At 43.0% G+C, this 25,162-nt stretch overlaps 1 protein-coding gene across 1 annotated transcript in view; it reads right to left on the bottom strand.

Moving 5' to 3' along the window:
- Nucleotides 1–5,951: 5,951 nt before the first annotated feature.
- Nucleotides 5,952–25,162, bottom strand: part of LOC126278596 (lon protease homolog 2, peroxisomal-like) — a 132,735-nt gene continuing 113,524 nt past the window's right edge. Inside the window, exons 13-16 of the mRNA XM_049978816.1 lie at nt 12,763–12,978; nt 8,280–8,477; nt 6,654–6,764; nt 5,952–6,570 (exon numbers count right to left, since the gene is read on the bottom strand). Of these exons, the coding sequence (XP_049834773.1) occupies nt 6,454–6,570; nt 6,654–6,764; nt 8,280–8,477; nt 12,763–12,978 (642 nt within the window). The 3' untranslated portion in view covers nt 5,952–6,453. The remainder of the gene's footprint in view (nt 6,571–6,653; nt 6,765–8,279; nt 8,478–12,762; nt 12,979–25,162) is intronic.

Raw genomic sequence — 25,162 nt, 5'->3', positions numbered from 1 at the left:
TTGGGCCACTGACAAGCATGCACAAAAGAGAAAGAAACCTTGCCATCAAAATAAATCCTTTGATGAACAAGATTACAAACACACACCACCACCACCACCACCACCACATTCCGGCTGGACACTCGTGTTGGGATCGCATTTCAGCAGATGGACTATGGTGACGTGGTGTAGGAGGCTATGTCCAGTAGGGTGGGTACAGGGAGAGAGCGGTAGAAAGCAGGGAAGCGGTTGGCAATGGGTAGCTGCAGGCCCAAAGGAAGGTAGCAGGTTTGCTGGCTACGAATGAGGGAGGGATGGCAAATGTACACGTTAGGTACGTGATACACAGGTAATGGAGCCAGTGCATTGATGTGCAGAATGATGAAGACATGGAGGTGTGTATTGGGAGGGGCTGACAGCACAAAGGGTGAGGAAACTGTTGGACAGAGGGTGTGAAAACAGAGTGTTTGTGAAGACTGAGGACAGGAGGGATATAGGAGTGAAGTATGTGTTGCAAAGATAACTCCCATTTGTATGGTTCAGAAAAGCTGGTGTGGGAGGGAAGGGTCCATATGGCTCGATTTGTGAAGCAGCCGTTGTTGTGATCACTGTACAGTTTCTTATGTCAGCGTGAAAAGTGGCCAGCTGCCCACACGAATGAATAGCCACTGCCAAATTGTGGCCAGAATGAAGTTGACCATTCAGTGGCACAACATTCAGCTTGAATTCAATCACCCAAGCCATGTGGACCCTTTATCTCCAGCACCAGCTTTTCTGAACTGTGCGCATGGCAGTTATACTTGCAACACATCCTTTGTTACCACAACTCTCCTGGCCTCACTCTGCTAACTCACTGTCCCTACACCACTATCCAGTAGTTCCTTCTTCCTCTATCCTGTCACCCCCTCCCAATCTATGCCTCCTCATCAACTCAAACTCATATGGGATCCGTGCACAGAAGATGGCATTCTTTCTAAGGAACACCATCGAAAAAATTTAGATACCCAGCATTTGAAGTTGACTGCAGAATGATTCTACTGCTACCAATGTACATTTTGTGTAAGGACCACAAAGATAAGAGAAATTTGGACTCATATGGAGGCACAAGATACCCTCCGCCGTGCACCATAAGGCAGTTTGCGTAGTATGCATATAGATGTAGATGTAAAAGTAGATCTTCATTATGCACTGCAGCTGATATTCAATGGCAGGTCACCTATAATTCTAAATTATTTATAATAATGGTGAAAAGGATAGATTGCTGCTCATCATAAAGGTGACATGCTACGTTGCAGACAGGCACAGTGGAAAGACTGTTACACACTGAGTTTTAGCCAAAGCCTTCTTCAGAAAGGAAATGCATACACATTCACACAAGAAATCACATTGTAAAATGACTTTTTAAAAAAAATAATATTATGAATATTTATATATGTGTTTGGAGACAGAGAGATTGGTTTTTGATTGAGATATTTACTTTACATTGTAATTGGTACCTGAATTTAGGTTGCTGCCTCCTTGAATGATCAGCTTCTGCACCAGTTGTTGACATATTGCAATTTGGAGGAAGTTATTGTTCTTTAAGGTTTAAAATACTACATGTCTTACTACATCAAAATTGGTCAGTGGAGTTCAGCACTATACTATTGTACAAGAACATACGCCAATTACTGTAATTAAGAAATTATGAGAGGTTGTTACTTATTGAATGAAAACTATAGAGAATGCATTTCTTTTCCTGTATTTTAGTGAACTTTGTACACTTCCAATTCTGTCAATTGGTAGACAGCGACGACAATGAAGTTCATATCCTTTTCCAAAAACAAGATATTTCTATTCTTCACTTCCAGATAATTTGTATTTATAAATGTTTGGCAACTCTTACACATACTTCACTCGGTTTTATCACTAAAATATCAATTTTCATTAAATGTAACAATACGTTCTGAGCGGCGGCCTAGCAACACGTCCTCTTTCCACAAGATGCAGATTAACAGTCTTTTTTTTTATATAAAATCAATTGTCTTGTTTTTAAGTCCATACTCAAAGATTCTCTAATACTATTGTTGCGGGGATTGCGCACTAGAGTTTCTTGCTGTCCACCTGCACTTCACTTCAAGTACTTTTTGAATTACGTTTACATTTTCGGTATTTAGATACATCACTCAGAATAAAACCAGGCACAAATTAGTTAAAGAAAAAAAAAGCAGTGAGGCTCAGATAACATTACAACATCTCATACACACAAGACTGCTCTCTCTAGCCGCTCAAACCATAAAGTGACACACAGTGAGGGTGAGGGGACATCAATTGGGAGCAGGTGATAGAACAGATGGGGCAGAAACTGGTGGGTGAAGGGTTTAGGGTTATTAGGTTACTGTAAGTTCATGTTGGGATGATTTTGGGAGCAGAGAATGTGCTGTAAGGATAACTCTCATCTGCTAAGTTCACCAAACCTACTGGTGGAGAGGAGGATCCAGATGGTCTGGGTTGTAAAGCAGAAACTGAAATCAATCACATTATTTTCAGCTGCATGTTGTGCCTCAGTGTGGTCCACATTGCTTTTAACCAAAGTTTGCTGGTGACCATTCATCCTGATATAAAGAACTTGTGTAATGATTGCAGCAGAGCTGGTATATGATATGACTGCTTTCACAGGTGGCCTGACCTCTGATGGGGAAGGATAAGCCAGTGACAGGACTGGATTAAGATGTGCTGGATGGTGTGTGTGTGTGTGTGTGTGTGTGTGTGTGTGTGTGTGTGTGTGTTTTTCATTGTGCCTGTCTGTAATTTGACATGTTATCTTTACAGTGAGTAGCAATCTATTCTCTTCATATTGTTGATATCCCAAACTGGCCTTTCCATTGTTTTATATACAAGATAGAATATTCTTCCATTTTATTTTGATAAAATTGCTAACTCAGATAACCGTTTCTGACACATTTTAGATCATAAGTAGTTTTTTGTTTTTATTTTTGGCTTGGCAAAAGAAAGCACAGCTTTCACATTAGTCCCATAAGGACAGATGTCAGGGCTACTAAATACCATTGACCTATGCTTTATTAATAACGACTCTGCCGAGTCTTGTCACCAGAACACTTTTGATATTTGTACTTTAAAATAAGTTCTATCAACATCAACTATATTGGAAACAGGAGAAATAAGTCATCTGCAAACATCATTGCAAATTTAAGTGCTACATTTATCAGACCATCACAGGCAGCAGATATGAGTAAAGGCTATATTGTTTCATCTGTATCTGTAACTTACTTCAGTCCTCGGTACCTCTTAGTTATGAATACCATTATGTCAGTCATTGAATAAAGAAGTGTTATTCTAAATCTAGTTATTTGCTCTGTTATCCTCTTACTGTTGCAAAGCTCAAAGTGCTTTACTGTTTTTATTAATTTGTTATGTAATTTTTAATCTTTCACAAATGTTGGAAGCTTTTAGCAGTTTATCAAATGATGCTTTGATACTATTACTGACAGCATATTTCTTAATAGGTCAAATGCCGCTGCAACATATACACTCATGGATTAGGCCTTCAATACCATAATGATTGTTTTTTCTACTACTTTGCATTAATTTACTGGTCGGGTAATGGCAACAGTAGGATTTATTTTTCATTATTTTTTTTATTTATATTAGGCTATATACATTACATTAACTTCAACTATTTCATTATTTCCTTCTCATTCACACTGACTTCTTATTTTCAGTCCATGTTGCTAAAGTCTTTTTATTGGCCTTTTCCTAGAAACCTACATAACTTTGTAACTTTTCTCCAACTTATACACATGCTTATACACCCCCTAGAGTAATTTAATTCCAGTTTGTTTGATTCACTAGTTAACCATTTTCAATTTTGTAAAATAATTACCACAATTATCTTTTAAGTCTGTTAGAGTCCATTCTTAGAATATGTCCACAAAAAGCTATCCTCCTCTTCATGATAACATCTCTAATTTTTTTCAATATGGGCTTTGGGCAAAATATTTTTTGTAGTACTTACTTTCCACACCAAAAATTGTGCTCTACTTCTACATTTTTTTGGTAACTTTTGTCAACTGCACCCTATCTTTTCCATTATTCATAGGTAACACAAGAATTTACACGAGACTGTGAATGTTCATGTGTCTGAATCCTTATCCCTTTTAATAAATGTAAATACAATACACATGACACCTTAGTGCTCCACGTATACTTTCCTCTTTCCTTCTATACAATGATGTGCTCACTTTCGCCTGGGGTGGTGTGCACCTATCGAGTATCTTTCATCTGTGAGTTATTTGAGTTATTCACAAAGTCTGAATGGATTGAAATCCCTTTAGCTAACATTCAAAGAACTAGTTCCAGAATACAGCTGTTAATCACCAAAATGCTATGGGTATTTAGGAATAAATCAATGCATGCCATATTTTCTGGTTTTCCACTTATCAGGGGGGGGGGGGGGGGGGGCTCTTGTTCTAGGGGCATTGCCCTCGTTGCCCTAGCTTAGTTGCACCATTGCATTATAGTCTAATTAAATTTAATTGCTTGTCTTAAAGAATGAATCACCCGTATTACATATAGTGTTCCTTAGCTAGGTTGTCATCCTCAAACATGACAATGTTCCGGTTCACAGAGTTACTTATTTTAAGGCACTGTTTGACAAATATGTATATGAACTTAATACATCCCCTCATAAACAGATTTTGAAATTATGAATTTCTTCAGATTTCCAGTAGAGACTCTGTTGTAGATTTTCTTCCCTATCACACTGATGTAATTAATTCCTAGATTGTATAAGTTTCCATCTCAAAACCTTGTGTCAGCTTCATGATTAGGTGCAGTTTTGTTACATGATGAAGGGGCTCTAATGCTGCATTAATCATGTGCTTCCAATTTGCATGGAAACAAAGCAACAGTTCAAGTTGCAAAGAATGCCTGCATAGCAAGTATAATTGCATACTGTGCTGTCACTGTACATATAGTCAACATTCCTGTTGTGACACTGGATCACACATCAGTGGGAAGTGGACTGGCTGGAAATGAACAACAAGCTACAGCCAGTGAAACATTACAACTTTGGCATTCTTCCTTCTGGCCACTGAGACAGAAGATCATTTTAATGTCTCTCCAGATACATCCCAGGACATATGGGTTTCTCCTGCCCACTGCACAGTATTTGAGGCATACAGATATTAGCACACCATATTTCAACAGCATGTGCTTACATGTAACATGAGAGCTGCAACTGGCTTACCAGATGATATGCCCTCTACTGTAGGAGACAACTAAACAAATGAGCAACTATCTCATCTTCTCTTTTGTCAGTGAAGAGAGTCACAGTACACTCTTACATAATTTTAGCCACTACATAGTCATTATTTGTATTTCAACAATGTATTTTATGAAATGACTTTAGACTGAGTCAAATGTGAGAGAGAATGGCACAAAGTGGATCAGATTTCACTTCCATATTCTACCTTTTTGAATGACATTACAAACATTTTGGCAACATTTGCCTGACATTATTTTAGTAAGGCCACTGATTCAGCAGCAAAATCTTTTAATGCTTGGCAATGTAAGGAGTCTGCACCTCTTTGTCACTCCACATAAGCAGTGTTCATTCTCTCTCTCTCTCTCTCTCTCTCTCTCTCTCTCTCTCTCTCTCTCTCCCTCCCCCCCCCCCCCTCCCTCACGTGTGTGTGTGTGTGTGTGTGTGTGTGTGTGTGTGTGTGTGTGTGTGTGTTTCTGGTAACTTACTTTCCCAAAGAGATAATAAATGTAGTGCTTCTTTTCTGGTAACTTACTTTCCCAAAGAGATAATAAATGTAGTGCTTCTTCAAGCACTCAGTTTGTGCAATAACCACAATGGTACAATTAAGAGCAGTTTGAGACATATTAATAGGTCCTACTTTCATCTTTCCTTCTTACCATCATTTAACTTCACCACACTGGATCTAAATGCAAGAAAGTACACACAATTATAACAACATTTAATTATTTAATTTTATTTTTAAAAAACCTCAGTACATAAAGTGGATGCCACAAAGTGCAACTGTTTTTAATTCTTAAGAAAAAAGACACATTTACTATCATTTTCACCAAATTCATTACCCAGCATTTAGTTATGTAACAAAATAATCTGTTTCTCAGAATGCTTGACACTGTGTCAAATATGACAGTTTCGTGTACACTTAACTTTATTACTGTACAATATACATTTATAAAACAGTAGAAAAATAAATTTAACATGTAATTTAATATCACAATTTCTTAAAAAATATCTAACAACTGTACACATCACAGCAGCAAAATGAAACATATCACTCCATCGTTTGAAAGCAACTTCAGTACATTTTCATGTAACCATGGGCATTACTTTCTACAGTATTGAAAACAAAAATGACTTTCTTTTTTTTTTGCAGTTCACTGCAAATGAAAACCAATACCAGGAATGTATAATTCACTTAACAACATATTTTTTCAAAGTTTACTTAACATGGGAACCTCCATCTTCAATGAGCCTGGGGGAAAGCCACCATCAAAGGCTGCTTGAAGAACTTCATCCATATGGTTAACAAACACAAATGTCAGGTCCTTCTGCAAAGTAAAAAGTAAATGATACATTAAACAAAGTAGCATGACAAATCTTATAAAATGACAAACTGGATAAAAGTGCTTACCTTCACATTTTCAGGTACTTCATGTAAATCTTTTTCACACTTCTTGGGCAGAATTACCCTCTTGACACCTGCACGATGGGCAGCCAACACTTTATCTTTGACACCACCCACCTGTAAAAATTTCATGAAATGCTAAGTGAAAATACATTAACTAAATCTGCTACACTTACAGCATTTATTGCCGAAGAGTATTTGTCTTCAGTGACTTTACAGACAATATTCGCGAGATGAAATATAAAATATCAGTGGTTATTCGTTAGTGAGGTAAATGTTATGCAAATTACAAGATAAAATATTTGATGTAGTTTGTTCCTACAGTAAAAGACTCATTTTTCTTGCAAGATGTAGAGGAATAATAGTGCTTCTAACTCAGAGGCTAGACAAATATGGCCAGTTGCTAGAAGACCTCAATGGTGAAAACAGTTTACAACTTGGAAAACATTCTATCTTTCCTTTCCTATCTTGCATCTGAACTAGACATGTGTGTTTACATAGCCCTTATTTTAATCTGTGTCATTTTTTCAGTCACCTTGCAATCAACAGTTTATCCAGGTCATTATTCTAGTTGCGTTAATACTGTTAATCTCAATTTTTCCACTTCTTACTGTGCCCTATAAAAGCTACTAGTCAATATCTCATTTCAGTATGTACCGGGTGATCAAAAAGTCAGTATAAATTTGAAAACTGAATAAATCACAGAATAATGTAGATAAAGAGGTACAAATTGACACACATGCTTGGAATGGCATGGGATTTTATTAGAACCAAAAAAATACAAACATTCAAAAAATGTCCAACAGATGGTGTTTCATCTGATTAGAGTAGCAATAATTAGCATAACAAAGTAAGACAAAGCAAAGATGATGTTCTTTACAGGAAACACTCAATATGTCCACCAACATTCCTCAACAATAGCTGTAGTCAAGGAATAATGTTGTGAACAGCACTGTAAAGCATGTCCGGAGTTATGGTAAGGCATTGGCGTCAGATGTTGTCTTTCAACATCCCTAGAGATGTCTGTCGATCACGATACACTTGCGACTTCAGGTAACCCCAAAGCCAATAATCGCATGGACTGAGGTAATCGCATGGACTGAGGTCTGCGGACCTGGGAGGCCAAGCATGACAAAAGTGGTGGCTGAGCACACAATGATCACCAAACAACGCGCACAAGAGGTGAAAAGCATGTGTGTCAATTTTTACCCCTCTATCTACATTATTCTGCGGTTTATTAAGTTTTCAAATTTAAACTGACTTTTTGATCACCCAGTATATTAAACTTGAAAAAGCAATGGCTCATCGTTAGAAGAATTCGAATCCATCTTTCATCACACAAAAAAATGAATTTATTACATAGCAAATATCATTAGTTATTTCAAATGCTGCGACTAGAAGGCCCATTTTAATGAAAAAATTGCATGTTACTCATATTTTCAGTGGTCAACACTACAATATTAATACTGTAAAACTCTAGAAGCTTTGAAAGATGTACCTACAATCCAGAAATATCCAAAATCAGAAAAGAAATGTCACAGTCACTTCAATCACTCAAATTTGGACGGCAATTAATTTTCAACTAGTTAAGCCATTTGAAACACACTAACTACAAAGGTTAAACATACTTACTGGAAGAACAACACCCCTAAGAGTAATCTCGCCCGTCATGGCAATGTCAGTGGCCGTTGGTTTGTTCGAAAACAGTGAAATTAACGCAGTTGCTATAGTCACACCTGCTGATGGTCCATCTTTTCCAACTGCTCCAGCAGGGAAATGGATGTGGATGTCCAAATGTGATAATGTCTCTCCATCAAGCTTTAATCCATACTGAAATGTAATCAATCTGGTTTACAGAACTGTAAGTAAATCACAAAGGTTAAAAATGCTGACAATAAAAAAAACTTGACAATACAGAGAGAAACATGAATATTTAATTGTTATTTATTAGAGAAACTATGAGCTTATATAAAATTGCACAAGATCTAGAATGAGCTCTTTCATACCTTGACTCAGTGAATAACCACCACATACATGGTAATCACAATGACTAGGTATTGCTGCACAACATAACCAGGCACACAACAGGAGCAACCAATGTAAATTACTATGATACGTTCAAACTGTGTGTAATGGAACGGCTTCCAACACTTTGCTTCATATAGTATTCAGACATTAATTGCCACAAGAAAGGGCATTGCATTTCTGTACGATTTTTTTTATGCTCTCAAAATCAGTTTTACAGTGAATCAGTGATACTAGGCAATTGCAGTTGGGGTTCACCTACTTCCACATCCACAGTCTTTCACTTGCTTCTACCAAAGAAGACATGTTTATATCGAGAACTTTGAAGATGATTCCCATGGTACCTATCTTTATGAATGGGTCTGACTTGATAGCGTTGTTCAAATCTGGAAGGTTTCCAACTGGTAGACATCACACTCTCTAGCTCAGGAACATCTCAACCATTGAAATTTTATCAGTAGATGCTAACCACTTAATCACAGTTTATCAAAGTAAATATCGTAACTAGAGACAAAATGTAACTATAATCATGTGGTTGTGTCAAGGGCAGATTAAAGGGAAGGGTGGGAGGAGCGATGGCAGCCCTTCAATCTACAGCATCTTAGACTCACTCAATCAAATTCAAATCTGGGGAGCAAGAAGAACAGTCAAGAGTTGTTACACTGTATGTATGAATATGTGTGTTTGGTCAGGCATTATTGCCCATCAGATGGAACTCTGTACACACCATAGAAAAGCATGTCACTGTAGAATACCATCCTTATCACCCACAGCCATCACATTACCCACAGAAAAACAATGCAGCTGCAAATGAGCTGCTAAAGTGATGCCACCTCAAATGAGAAAGAAGGTGCTTCCACATCTGCCCCTCCCACAGTAATGGAAAGTTTGCAGCATGTTCCAGGAATGCACCATATGAACATCACTCTGCAACCAAAACCACAGCTTCAGAAGAACTTTATGACTATCTTTGATATTGCCCCTGTTCTCGGGATCACTCACAGTGAGTGAGCTACCAAATTCAAAGAACAATGTAGTTTCTTCATGTGAAGAAAATGTACACTCCTGGAAATTGAAATAAGAACACAGTGAATTCATTGTCCCAGGAAGGGGAAACTTTATTGACACATTCCTGGGGTCAGATACATCACATGATCACACTGACAGAACCACAGGCACATAGACACAGGCAACAGAGCATGCACAATGTCGGCACTACTACAGTGTATATCCACCTTTCGCAGCTATGCAGGCTGCTATTCTCCCATGGAGACAATCGTAGAGATGCTGGATGTAGTCCTGTGGAATGGCTTGCCATCCCATTTCCACCTGGCGCCTCAGTTGGACCAGTGTTCGTGCTGGACGTGCAGACCGCGTGAGACGACGCTTCATCCAGTCCCAAACATGCTCAATGGGGGACAGATCTGGAGATCTTGCTCGCCAGGGTAATTGACTTACACCTTCTAGAGCACGTTGGGTGGCACGGGATACATGCGGACGTGCATTGTCCTGTTGGAACAGCAAGTTCCCTTGCCGGTCTAGGAATGGTAGAACGATGGGTTCGATGACGGTTTGGATGTACCGTGCACTATTCAGTGTCCCCTCGACGATCACCAGAGGTGTACGGCCAGTGTAGGAGATCGCTCCCCACACCATGACGCCGGTGTTGGCCCTGTGTGCCTCGGTCGTATGCAGTCCTGATTGTGGCGCTCACCTGCACGGCGCCAAACACGCATCGACCATCATTGGCACCAAGGCAGAAGCGACTCTCATCGCTGAAGACGACACGTCTCCATTCCTCCCTCCATTCATGCCTGTCGCGACACCACTGGAGGCGGGCTGCACGATGTTGGGGCGTGAGCGGAAGACGGCCTAACAGTGTGCAGGACCGTAGCCCAGCTTCATGGAGACGGTTGCGAATGGTCCTCGCCGATACCCCAGGAGCAACAGTGTCCCTAATTTGCTGGGAAGTGGCGGTGCGGTCCCCTACGGCACTGCGTAGGATTCTACGGTCTTGGCGTGCATCCGTGTGTCGCTGCGGTCCGGTCCCAGGTCGACGGGCACATGCACCTTCCGCCGACCACTGGCGACAACATCGATGTACTGTGGAGACCTCACGCCCCACGTGTTGAGCAATTCGGCGGTACGTCTACCCGGCCTCCCGCATCCCCACTATACGCCCTCACTTAAAGTCCGTCAACTACACATACGGTTCAAGTCCACGCTGTCGCGGCATGCTACCAGTGTTAAAGACTGCAATGGAGCTCCGTATGCCACGGCAAACTGGCTGACACTGGCGGCGGCGGTGCACAAATGCTGCGCAGCTAGCGCCATTCGACGGCCAACACCGCGGTTCCTGGTGAGTCCGCTGTGCCGTGCGTGTGATCATTGCTTGTACAGCCCTCTCGCAGTGTCCGGAGCAAGTATGGTGGGTCTGACACACCGGTGTCAATGTGTTCTTTTTTCCATTTCCAGGAGTGTATATGCTATGTCAACAACAGCACACAGTACAACTTTTCAAAGCCAATAATATAATTCTACAGGAACCATTTACCACAGTGGTCACAGAAGGTCTCTAGAAAGGACAGAGGATGTGCTAGTTGGATGTGTTCTTGCAGGTATGGCAAGATGAAGCTCTTGACACTGGATGGAAGCACATCATTGGTCTTTCTCATATTGCTGCTGAATGTTTCTTGAATCCTGGTATTATCACAACTGTTGTAAAATGGTGTTACAAGTGACAGTCATCTTCCTCACATAGACACTGAACAGCTTTTAATCAGCCATTTATCTGGCCATCTATAATGGATCTGTTTTTTTCTGCACCTTCACACTTTCCTACAGGATGAAACTTTGTGACAAAGAAACACAGTACCCTATCAGAATTATTATACCTATGTGTGGTTTAACTGGAAAATGGTAAATGTCTCCAGCTCCTGGAATGGTTTCACTGCAAGGAAACTCATGTCAAAATGATAAAGACTCAAGGCACACAGGAAAAACCAGCATTAGGCCAGTGGCTTGACACCACTTAGGATTCATCCCTGGACCAATTCTGGGTGTCTTGGATAAAAAGGCAGCACTAAGGAGTGTGTTCCTATGTTCAATCCCATTAGTGGTTCCCAAGTGGTTTAACAGCATGGTTGTTTTATCTTCATCTTTGTCCCAAGTCAACTCCTGCAATTTGTATTGGCAACAGGTCTATTGTAGATGCTTTCTTCACTAACATATCAAAACTGTCATTGCCCAGGATACCTGCTTGTCTCAGTATCCAGAGAAATCACTTACGTTCCTGTATAGTGAAAGTTGCATTAAAGTTCATGAATGGTGGCAACCAGAGGATGTGTTTGAGAGTAAATTTCAGTTGCCTCCAAATTACTAGGAGAGTTTCTGCACAGGAGTGTATGCCTGGCAGATTTAGGCTGTACATGCGTGAGAGCTCTCAGTAACGCTAGTAATTCCACTGTGTAGATACTTCACTTGGTGGGACGTGAGTGTGATTCACAAGCATTTTTGTCGATAAATGCAAGGCTAGCTTTCTCATTGTCCTTAGAGCCATCAATGTACATATCACAGCTAAAGGTTGCGTTCTTTTGGATTACCAAATAATCCAAATATTAGGTTGGCATAATTCTTGTATGCAGACAGAGTTCAATTTGCAGTAGAGGTCAACAAATACACCACATGAGGAGCTCTGTTGAACACCACTGGAGACTAGTCGATTCAGAAAAGTGGCATGTTGACTGTTAAGCTGTGGGATACTAACAACTATATTCACACTATTATACACAAGCATAAACTTTGAAGAAAGAGAAGTACCTTTAACTTCTCCTCCCCTATTCCTATTTTATTTGAGGATATAATTTCAATAAGCATGTGCTTCCTCTTATGAAGTCAACAAGGGAGAGACTTTACAGTTATATATTAGTCTAGTGAAGAGGTACTGAATCAAACTGGGTTGAGATAACATGGAATAGTTAATTTTGTTACTGTGTGTGTGTGTGTGTGTGTGTGTGTGTGTGTGGGAGGGGGGCGGCATCCAATAGTAAAGAAATGAACAGATAACCACCACCACCAGCATCGTTCTTACCTGCTTGGCCGCACCACGCACCCAGTTGAGAGCGAGCTGTGCCGACTCACGCATGACGCTGCCCAGCTGCCCCGTGAGCATTAGGTCTCCAGAGCCGGCCATCTGGCTGGCCTCCACCAGCAGCAGCTCCCCACCAGCCTCTGTCCATGCCAGGCCCAGGGCAACTCCAGCCTGTCCGAGCCTGGACCACAGCTCAGGACCACTGTACACTGCTGGCTGCAAATCAAAATGTGATATACATAGTAAAAACTCTTGTCATGAGAAGTAGCCATGACTTTTTTCTCGGCAATATTATCAAGAGGATGGATTGCTAGTCCCCAAATAGTGAAGAAGATGAGTTGCAGACAGGCACTATAAACAAGGCCTCCTAAAGTATAAACACACACACACACACACACACACACACACACACACACGTGATTACTGTCTCTGGCAGCTGAGGCCACTATAGATAGGATTGAAACAGAAGTAAAAGCACAGAACAGCTAAATGAATGGCACACAGAAAAGTGACTGGCTGCCCACTTACAAAACACGTGTGTGAGCCAGTCATCCTGTTAACACATCAAGGACATCTCCCCAAACTTCACAGAAACAAGGACAGATCACAAAACCTTAAAACTCTAACCACATTTGCTTCAATGTCATTTAAAATAGAGGGCACAACTGCCAGCAAATCTCCCACAGCGTTCTAGTCCAAAGATAAAACACAGTCTAGTAAAAAAGGGCTCACACTCATCTGTATGCCACAAGCATCACACACTGGAGGGTTGTCACACTGGAGCAAGAATTCATGGTTGGTTGATTGGTTGGTTGGTTGGTTTAGAGGAGGGAGAAGGGACCAAACTACGAGGCCATCAGTCCCTTGTTCCTAATAAAACAATGCGACAAGTGGGAGAATAAAACAGACAAAACATATAACACAAAACGGAAAGAAAGGAAAAGCCACTAGAACGAAGGGAAGGCAATGAACAAAAGAGGACAAGAAAACAACAGAGAGATGCTAGAAACAGAAGAGAGGAAAACATGAAAGCAGATTACAGTGGCTGGCCAACCACGAGAATAAAAAGGGAAAGCCAGCCACTCTGCAACATCTGCTGTGGAGGCATTGTTGCCCAACACCGAAGGCAGGGTGCTGGGAAAGTTAAAAGTCTGCCGCAGAGTGGCTAAAAGGGGGCAGTCCAGCAAGGGGTGGACGACTGTCATTTGGGAGCCACAGCAACTCTGAGGTGGGTCCTTGTGACGCAGTAGGTAACCATGCATTAGCCATGTATGGCCAATGCAGAGCCGGCAGAGGTAAACTGATACCCTGCGAGAGGCCTGCATGGAAGACTTCCACATATTCAGTCTCCTTAATGACACACAGTTACACAATTTGTTGTGCGTGCTGTTATGCCATTCCGTCTCCCAAAGCCGGAAAACCCTGTGGCATAAGACAGAATGCAGGTCAGCTTCGGAGATGCCTATCGCCAGAAGTGGCTTCTGCGTCTCATGTTTGGCCAGCTTGTCAGCAAGTTCGTTGCCGGGGATTCCGACATGTCCTGGGGTCCACACAAACATCACAGAACTGTGGGACTGTTCCAGGGCATAGATGGACTCCTGAATGGATGCTACCAGAGGGTGGTGAGGGTAGCACAGGTCGGCAGCTTGTACACTGCTCAAAGAGTCAGTACAAAGCAGAAATAACTCGCCAGGGCATGAGCGGATGTGCTCAAGAGCACGAGATATGGCCGCCAGCTCTGCAGTGAAAACACTGCAGCCAACTGGCAAGGAGTGCTGCTCAATATGCCCCCCATGAACATATGCGAAGCCTACAGAGCCCTGGAACATCTCAAGAATCGAGAGGAAGTGACAGCAAAGGGCGGCGGGGTTAAATGAGTCCTTGGGGCCATGCAGAACGTCTAGACAAAGCTGCAGCTGAGGCGTACACCATGAAGGTGTACATGAATGGACTGCAAGTAAAGGTGGTAAAGGGAAGGACTCCAGTTCAGAGAGAAGGGACCGCGCATGAACCACAATCGTTAGACTCGATCTGGGCCGCCGATGCGGGAGATGGACTGCCCCAGGTGGGAAAAGGAGACTGTAATGCAGATGCTCAGGGGAACTACGACTGTGTGCTGCATAACTTTCGAGCACTTTCACATGTCTGATCTGCAGTGGAGGGACACCAACCTCCACCAGTACGCTGGTCACCGGACTCATCCTAAAAGCTCCTGTCGCTAATCAAATCCCACAGTCGTGCACAGGGTTGAGTAAATGCAATGCTGAAGGCACTGCCAAACCATAAACCACACTCCCATACACAATTCGAGATTGGGAAAGGGCTCTGTCGAGCTGCAGCAGTGTACAGCGATCTGCACACCAATTGGTGCTGCTCAGGAACGAAGGACACTGAGGTGCTGCCAGCACTTCTGCCTAAGCTGACGAAGAAGAGGGAGCCAAGCCAATCAAGCACCGAAAACCAGTCCTAGGAATTGATATGTCTCCATTACAGTGAGTGGATCGTCATTAAGGCAAAATGCGGGTACCAGATGAATGGTACGACGCAGACAGGAGTGCATGACACACAACTTTGTGGCTGAAAACTGGGAGCCGTGGGCTAGAGCCCATGACTACGACTTGTGGATGGCTCTCTGGAGGTGCCACTCTGCAACACCAATACTGGAGGAGCAGTACGAAATGCAGAAGTCGTCTGCATATAGAGAAGGTGAGACGGAGTTCCTGACAGCTGCTGCTAGACCGTTAATGGCCAATAAAAATAGAGAGAGACTCAATAGAGAGCCCTGCGGGACTCCCCTCTCCTGGCTATGGATGGAACTATGGGAGTCACCAACTGGACACAGAAAATATGGAGCGACAGGAAGTTTTGGATAAAAATCAGGAGTGGTCCCCAGAGACCCCACTCATACAATGTGGCAAGGATATGTTGTCGCCAAGTCATGTTGTATGCTTTACATAAGTCAATCATGTGTTGCTGCCTGGAAAAGGCTGTTCGGATGGCAGACTCGATGGACACAAGATTATCAGTGGTAGAGCGACCCTGGCAGAAGCCGCCCTGGCATGGAGCCAGCAAGCCACGTGACTCCAGGACCCAACCCAACCACCGACATACCATATGTTCCAGCAGCTTACAAAGAATGTTGGTGAGGTTGATCGGCCGATAGCTATCCACCATCAAGTGGGTTTTTACCGGGTTTGAGCACCAGAATGATGGTGCTCTCTTGCCATTGCGATGGAAAGGCGCCATCACACCAGATCTGGTTGAAGATGACGAGAATATCTTGTTTTAGTCAGATGACAGGTTCTTAATCATCTGGCCGTGGATGCGATTAGGCCCAGGAGCTCTGTCGGGGCAATGTGCAAGGGCACTGAGGAGCTCCCACTCTGTAAATGGGGCGTTATGGGATTCACTGCAGCATGTAGTGAATGAGAGGACGTTCCCTTCCAACCACCGTTTGAATGTGCAAAAGACTGCGGGTAATTCTCTGACACAGAAGTTTGAGCAAAGTGCTACACGGGTAGCGGAGGCTGTGTGGCGTGGACTGGGCGGTTTTTTAGGTTAGAAGGCCTCGGGAAAGTGCGGGATGGGCTGCAATGTCAAAGGGTGCTTGGCAATTACAGGACGTGCTTGGATCAAGAAACAGTCGGAATTATAGTTGTAAACTGTTGTAGTTGCGCTGGAAAAGTCCCTGAGCTTCAAGTGCTAATAGAAAGCACAGAAGCTGATATCGTTATAGGTACAGAAAGCTGGCTAAAGCCTGAAATAAGTTCTGCAGAAATTTTTACGAAGTCTCAGACGGTGTTCAGGAAAGATAGATTAGGCAGAATTGGTGGTGGAGTGTTGGTGTCTGTCAGTAGTGGTTTATCTTGTAGTGAAGTCGAAGTAGATACTCTGTGCGAATTGGTGTGGGTGGAGGTTATACTTAACAGCCGAATTAAGTTAATAATTGGCTCCTTCTACCGACCCCCAGACTCCGATGATACAGTTGTGGAACAGTTCAGAGAAAGTTTGAGTCTCGTAACAAATAAATACCCCACTCATACGGTTATAGTTGGTGGGGACTTCAACCTACCCTCGGTATGTTGGCAAAAATACTTGTTCAAAACCGCTGGTAGGCACAAAACGTCTTCCGAGATTGTCCTAAATGCATTCTCCGAAAATTATTTCGAGCAGTTAGTCCACGAACCCACGCGAATTGTAAATGGTTGCGAAAACACACTTGACCTCTTGGCCACAAACAATCCAGAGCTGATAGAGAGCATCATGACTGATACAGGGATTAGTGATCACAAGGTCATTGTAGCTAGGCTCAATACCATTTCTCCCAAATCCATCAGAAACAAACGCAAAATAATTTTATTTAAAAAAGCGGATAAAGTGCCACTAGAAGCCTTCCTAAAAGACAATTTCCATTCCTTCCGAACTGACTATGCGAATGTAGACGAGATGTGGCTCAAATTCAAAGATATAGTAGCAACAGCAATTGAGAGATTCATACCTCATAAATTGGTAAGAGATGGAACGGATCCCCCGCGGTACACAAAAAAGGTCCGAACGCTGTTGCAGAGGCAACGGAAAAAGCATGCGAAGTTCAGAAGAACGCGAAATCCTGAAGATGGGCTAAAATTTACAGACGCGCGAAATTTGGCACGTACTTCGATGCGAGATGCCTTTAATAGGTTCCACAATGAAACATTGTCTCGAAATTTGGTAGAAAATCCGAAGAAATTCTGGTCGTATGTAAAGTACACAAGCGGCAAGACGCAGTCAATACCTTCGCTGCGCAGTGCCGATGGTACTGTTATCGACGACTGCGCCGCTAAAGCGGAGTTATTGAACGCAGTTTTCCGAAATTCCTTCACCAGGGAAGACGAATGGAATATTCCAGAATTTGAAACACGAACATCTGCTAGCATGAGTTTCTTAGAAGTAGATACCTTAGGGGTTGCGAAGCAACTCAAATCGCTTGATATGGGCAAGTCTTCAGGTCCAGATTGTATACCGATTAGGTTCCTTTCAGATTACGCTGATACTATAGCTCCCTACTTAGCACTCATATACAACCGCTCGCTCACCAATAGATCTGTACCTACAGATTGGAAAATTGCGCAGGTCGCACCAGTGTTCAAGAAGGGTAGTAGGAGTAATCCATTTAACTACAGACCTATATCATTGACGTCGGTTTGCAGTAGGGTTTTGGAGCATATACTGTATTCAAACATTATGAATCACCTCGAAGGGAACGATCTATTGACACGTAATCAGCATGGCTTCAGAAAACATCGCTCTTGTGCAACGCAGCTAGCTCTTTATTCGCACGAAGTAATGGCCGCTATCGACAGGGGATCTCAAGTTGATTCCGTATTTCTAGATTTCCGGAAAGCTTTTGACACCGTTCCTCACAAGCGACTTCTAATCAAGCTGCGGAGCTATGGGGTATCGTCTCAGTTTTGCGACTGGATTCATGATTTCCTGTCAGGAAGGTCGCAGTTCGTAGTAATAGACGGCAAATCATCGAGTAAAACTGAAGTGATATCAGGTGTTCCCCAGGGAAGCGTCCTGGGACCTCTACTGTTCCTGATCTATATAAATGACCTGGGTGACAATCTGAGCAGTTCTCTTAGGTTGTTCGCAGATGATGCTGTAATTTACCGTCTAGTAAGGTCATCCGAAGACCAGTATCAGTTGCAAAGCGATTTAGAAAAGATTGCTGTATGGTGTGTCAGGTGGCAGTTGACGCTAAATAACGAAAAGTGTGAGATGATCCACATGAGTTCCAAAAGAAATCCGTTGGAATTCGATTACTCGATAAATAGTACAATTCTCAAGGCTGTCAATTCAACTAAGTACCTGGGTGTTAAAATTACAAACAACTTCAGTTGGAAGGACCACATAGATAATATTGTCGGGAAGGCGAGCCAAAGGTTGCGTTTCATTGGCAGGACACTTAGAAGATGCAACAAGTCCACTAAAGAGACAGCTTACACTACACTCGTTCGTCCTCTGTTAGAATATTGCTGCGCGGTGTGGGATCCTTACCAGGTGGGATTGACGGAGGACATCGAGAGGGTGCAAAGAAGGGCAGCTCGTTTTGTATTATCGCGTTATAGGGGAGAGAGTGTGGCAGATATGATACACGAGTTGGGATGGAAGTCATTACAGCATAGACGTTTTTCGTCACGGCGAGACCTTTTTACGAAATTTCAGTCACCAACTTTCTCTTCCGAATGCGAAAATATTTTGTTGAGCCCAACCTACATAGGTAGGAATGATCATCAAAATAAAATAAGAGAAATCAGAGCTCGAACAGAAAGGTTTAGGTGTTCGTTTTTCCCGCTCGCTGTTCGGGAGTGGGATAGTAGAGAGATAGTATGATTGTGGTTCGATGAACCCTCTGCCAAGCACTTAAATGTGAATTGCAGAGTAGTCATGTAGATGTAGATGTAGATGCTCAGCAAACTGCTTGGCAATCACGTTTGCATCAGTACATAACTCACCATTGATGGTAACACTTGGGACAGCTGTTGGGGCCTGGTACCCAAAAATACATTTGATCTTTGCCCAGACTTGGGAAGGTGACATGTGCTACCCAATGGTGGAGACTTCATCTCTCCCAACACTCCTTCTTCCGTTGTTTGATAAGGTAGCAAACACGGGAACGTAGCCGTTTAAAGACTATCAGGTGCTCCAGGGAAGGGTGCCACTTAGGCCGCAGTAGAGCTCGCCAACACTCCTTAATTGCTTCAGTGACTTCCGGTGACCGCCAAGGGACTGCCTTATGCCTCGGGCACCCTAAAGAGTGAGGGATCGCGTGTTCTGCCGCAGGAACAATTGTGCTAGTCACCTGCTAAACCATCACATCGATGTTACCATATGGGGAAGATTCAGTGGTGACAGCACAGGTGAAAGTTCCCCAGTCCACCTTGTTTAAAGCCCATCTGGGCAGGAGTCTGTGTGCCTGATGCTGGGGCAGTGACAGGAAGATGGGGAAGTGGTCACTGCCACACAGGTCGTTGTGTGCTCTCCATTGGATAGATGGGAGAAGTCCTGGGCTGCAAATTGATAAATCAAAGGCCAATTAACTACCATGAGCCACACTGAAATGTGTGGTGGCCCCAGTATTTAAGGGGCAGAGGTCAAACTGAGACAGTAAAGTTTTGACATCTCTGCCTCAGCCAGTAAACATGGTGCCACCCCACAAGGGGTTATATGCATTAAAATCTCTCAGAAGTAGGAAAGGTTTAGGGAGTTGGTCAGTCACTGCAGCTAATACATTCAGTGCAGCTAATACATTCAGGGTACTGCACCATATGGAGGAAGATATAGGCCTATATTGCAGACAGTTATTTCCTGTGTCATACTTATTCTGACAGCCACAGATTCAAGAGGGGTTTGAAGGATCACTACAGACCGAGTTTGGGACATAAACACAAACTCCACCTGACAAACGATTATAGTCGCTACTGTTCCTGTAATATCCCTTATAGCTGTGGAGGGCAGAGGTCTGCATTGCTGGGAACCAGGTTTCCTGGACGGCAATGCAGATAGCATGCGTAAGGCTTAATAGTTGCCGTAGCTCAGCCAGGCAGTGAAAAAAACCACTGCAATTTCACTGGAGGATGACATCATGAGACTGGGAAGGCATGGAACATTCAATGAAGCAGTTTACGCCTGGGCCATCTATATCCATCGTGTCTGAGGGTCTGGCGAGATCTAGGTCCTTAGCAGACGCCAAAATCTCCACCCCATCCTCAGCCTCTGAGCTTGTAGGAAGCGGTGGTGTGGCTCACACTGCAATTTTCTTGGTCTTAGGGGTTTTCTTTTTGGATTTCCCTCGTTGCTCCTTGGGTTTCACTGGCTCAGTGTCTGGGACGAGGATGAGAGTGAAGCCCTACGACCAGCTGCTTTTGGGCTCTTCAGCCACTGGCAGGTGTCGTCTTTCCCACTAGAAGAAATCTGGGAAGGGAGTGACCCAAGGGACCCCTTCCCAGCTAGAGAAGCCTAAGAAGACTTACACTTCTCCAGCTTAGTAGTCTGGGCGGACCTCCCCAATGGTTGGGGGGTTGTTGCTCCCGAAGTAGGTGGTGTAGGAGCAACATGCAGGGAGGGAAATGCCCCCCCCCCCCCCCCCACCTTCAAGGGTACAGGTGTAGTCTTCCGGATCTGAGAGGTGACCTGGGTTGGCGGAGCTGATAGTGCCAGAATTGTTGTGGCAGCGTAAAGCGATGTCATACACACGGGATGCAGGTGTTCAAATTTTCTCTTAGCCTCAGTGTAGGTCGGTCTGTTTAGGGTCTTGTAATCCACGATTTTCTTTTCTTTCTTTCTGGAGAATCCTGCAGTCAGGCGAGCGAGGTAAATGGTGCTCTCTGCAGTTGACACAGATGGGAGGCAGAGCACATGGAATATTGGGACGTGATGGGAGTCCAAAATCTCGGCATGTGACACTGGAAGTACAACAGGAACATGGTTGAACTTCCAGCACTTAAAGCATTGCATCGAAGGTGGGATATAGGGCATTACATCACACCCGCAGACCATCACCTTGACCTTCTCGGACAATGTATCACCCTCAAAGGCCAAGATTCAGGCACCGGAGGCAACCTGATTATACTTCGGACCCCGGTGGACACAGACGAAATGTACACCTCGCCGCTCTAAATTGACCCGCAGCTCATCGTTGGACTGCAAAAGAAGGTCTCTGTGATATATGATACCCTGGGCCATGTTTAAGCTCTTATGGGGCGTGATGGTTGCAGAAACACCCCCAGCTTGTCACAAGCGAGTAACTCCCGTGACTGGGCAGAGGATGCTGTTTTGATCAAGACTGATCCAGATCTCATTTTGGACAAGCCCTCCACCTCCCCGAACTTGTCCTCTAAATTCTCCATAAAAAACTGAGGCTTCATTGTCATGAAAGATTTTCAATCAGTTCTTGAACATACAAGGTACCGGGGCGAATAAGATCCGCTGCCATCCTCAGCCTGATGTTCCTCCCATGGTGTGGCCAAGGAGGGAAATGATTTGGGGTTGTACTTCTGTGCGTTGAATTGAGCTCATGATTGCTTAGGGACTGCAGATGTTTCACGACCAGCAAGAGATGATGGACTACGCTTCATCTCAAGTTATCCGTCCTGATGCCACCCACTCTGACCAGGGGCCCTCCCCACAGGCTCCACCCAGCTGCAGCAAAGGCCACATGGCACGATGGCCATTGCTGTGGGGGGGGGGGGGGGGGGGGGGGGGGGGGGGGGGGGAATCAGGACACTCCTCCTTGACTGCAACATCCTCCTTTTCGTTCTCCACAATACCCATGTGCCTTGTTATTCAGAAGAAAGATACCTCCTTTCCCAGCCATTATAGTTGGAGGAGAGTGTCCTGGATATACAGGACTCTTTATCTGCTGGGTACAGGCATTGCAGACGGTGGAGGACATGTAGAGAATTGGAAAAGACAAAGAATTTAGTACTTGAAGCCTGTCTCATCTGCCCAAGTGCCCTCAAGGTTGCATATAATTCCATGTTGTAGACAGTAAAGTCACAAGGTAGTCAGTCGGATCTTGAAGCCGCAAACACGGTAAACAGCAGTGGGCGGAGGCTCAGTCTCGGGGCTAGAAAATTGCCCCAGTCCGAAATCAAGGTCCGTCGCCTCTGAAGAGGATTTGAGAGAGACATCAGCAGGGATGATGTCGCCATCATCAGACGATGTACTTCCTGCCTTTATCATTGAGCAATTCTTTGCCTTTGACTTTTGATTTTTTTTTTTTGGTCTGAGGAGGCTTCTGTGCAACAAGCACAAAAGTGGTAGTGGCAGCACAGGATGGTGGACAAGACTGGAGAGATATACAGAAGGACTATAAAAGAGATACAAACTTATAAGATAATACTACAGAGGTGGGAGATGTGATACTGCAAGAAGTACTTGTTGGAGCACTGAAAGACCTTAGTCAAAACAAGGCCTAGAAGTAAAAAACAATCACTCAGAATTATTCACACCCTTGGGAGAGCCAGCTGTAACAAAACTAGTCTACCTTGTGTGTAAGATGTATAAGATAGGTGAAATACTCCCATACTTCAAGAACAATGTAGTTACCCCAATTTGAAAGAAGGCAGGTACCGACAGTAGTTAATACTAGCAAACCACAAGTTTAATTAGTCAAGCTTGCAAAATAATATGAGAAGAATGGAAATATGTTAGAAACTGACCTTGGGGAAGAATAGTTTGGTTTTCAGATAAATGTATGAACCTACAAGGCAATACTGACCCTGCAACTTATCTTAGAAGATAGACTGAAGAAAGACAAAGCTATGTTTGCAGCTTTTATAGACTTAGAGGAATCTTTTTACAATGTTGACTAGAAATTCTGAAGGAAACAGGGATAAAATGAAGAAAGCATAAGGTTATTTACAACTCGTACAGAAACCAGACTAGTTATTACTTAAAGGACATGTGTGAGAAGCCATAGTTGAGAAGAGAGAGAGACAGGGTTGTAAGCTATCTCCAGTGTTATTCAATCTGTATATTGAACAATGAGTAAAAGAATACAATGACAAATTCAGAGATGCTGAGGCACAAAGTGCACTAATTCAAATTCAGCCAAGTATGACAATTCCAGGCTGGCCTCCAGCAGGTGCTGCACTCACTCCAGATTCTCTGCACTTGCCACAAGGCTGCTAATGGCCACACTATCGACTGTGTGAACTGCACTGATCTGTGCTCTTTGTAAGTCAGAACACACCTAGGTCCAGTGAATGACACTGAAAGGAAATAATCTTGGAAGCCTGTTAAAGGTAGAGTGATGTGTTTCGGAGATCAATAAATAACTAAGTCAGATTGCTTAAGTAACCCCTTAGGCCATTAGTAACATGATCAAAGTCAAAATTTAGTAAAATAATAACACAAGAGATTGTGTTACAAAGTGCCTACTACGGCAGAGATTAACAGGATGCTACTTCGCTAAAGACTCCAGTTTCTGTGTGAAAACAACCTGCTAGGAGAAGATATCCTCTCATTTTTAAGAATAGTCAGAGATACCACCAGCAGAGTGCTAAGAAGACACAGTATTGGCACAGTGTTCAACAAGAAAAGTGCATTATTTATTGATTATCGCAAACAAATTGTACCACCAACTTGCCATTGCACGAGTATACAAAATTCAGTGTATATAGGAACTACCAAACGAGCATTAACACTCATATTAAAGTAAATAAAAACGACTGTCATCTGGGCAACAAGGATAAATCGGCAGTACCATATCATTCACTGAGACGAGAAGGAAACAAATTCAGTTCTCTGATAATTTGATTTCCTCAAGGGCAGATAATTAGTATGCTAGGAATTATATAGAGGGTGTAGAAATCTGAAGCACACCAACTACTTTAACAGAAAAGAGGAAGAGCTAAAATTAGAGATGTTGTTATCCTCATAGTGCTACATAAAGCAAACTGGGTCACACTTCTGCTGTATAAAAATTATGGCATGATTCTGTGATCTCTCTCAATCATCAGATAACATTATAATTTGACTGTTTTACAGCTGTTAATAAACTGTTCAGGAGTTTCAGCTTGCTAAGCAAGCACAGTGTGCATTGATTCACTTTATAAAGCAGTTTACATTGAAGAATGACCCACCTAAATCTCCACTGCCTCTAAGGATGTCTTCCACCAGAAGCAAAAATTTGCCTTGGTCCAATGCTTATTCACAGAAAACCAAGCCACCAAGGCTACTACAGAGTGTCAAATGTCTAGCTTTCAAACATTATGTACTACATAATAGATAACTGTATCAAAAAGTGCTATAGAAGAATGCTGAAGATTAGATGGGTAGATCACATAACTAAGGAGGTATTGAATAGAATTGGGGAGAAGAGGAGCTTGTGGCACAACTTGACTAGAAGAAGGGATCGGTTGGTAGGACATGTTCTGAGACATCGAAGGATCACTAATTTAGTATTGGAGGGCAGTGTGGAGGGTAAAAATCAAAGAGGGAGACCAAGAGATGAGTACACTAAGCATATTCAGAAGGATGTAGGCTGCAGTAGGTACTGGGAGACGAAGAAACTTGCACAGGATAGAGTAGCATGGAGAGCTGCATCAAACCAGTCTCAGGACTGAAGACCACAACAACAACAACAACAACAACAACAACAACATCAAAAAGGAAATTCTCAAGAAGACCAACTTGTAATATGGAGTTTCTGGGCACAGTACTTACCTTAAGACTGAATAAATAGCAAAAAGGTACAAAATTAAGGAAATAGGGGCTGCATATATTGAAAAACCAAATGCTGCATTAAGTTTCAGTGGGAGTATTGGGTAATGTTAGGTTGAAACTGGAGAAATGATTACTATAAAAGGCAAAGTACTGAAGGCAACAGAAGAGCATCTAGGTAAACAGGCAA

The sequence above is a fragment of the Schistocerca gregaria genome, chromosome 6, assembly GCF_023897955.1.
Source record: "Schistocerca gregaria isolate iqSchGreg1 chromosome 6, iqSchGreg1.2, whole genome shotgun sequence".
In the NCBI taxonomy this organism is placed as follows: domain Eukaryota; kingdom Metazoa; phylum Arthropoda; class Insecta; order Orthoptera; family Acrididae; genus Schistocerca; species Schistocerca gregaria.
This window is presented reverse-complemented; position numbering and strand designations above follow the sequence as displayed.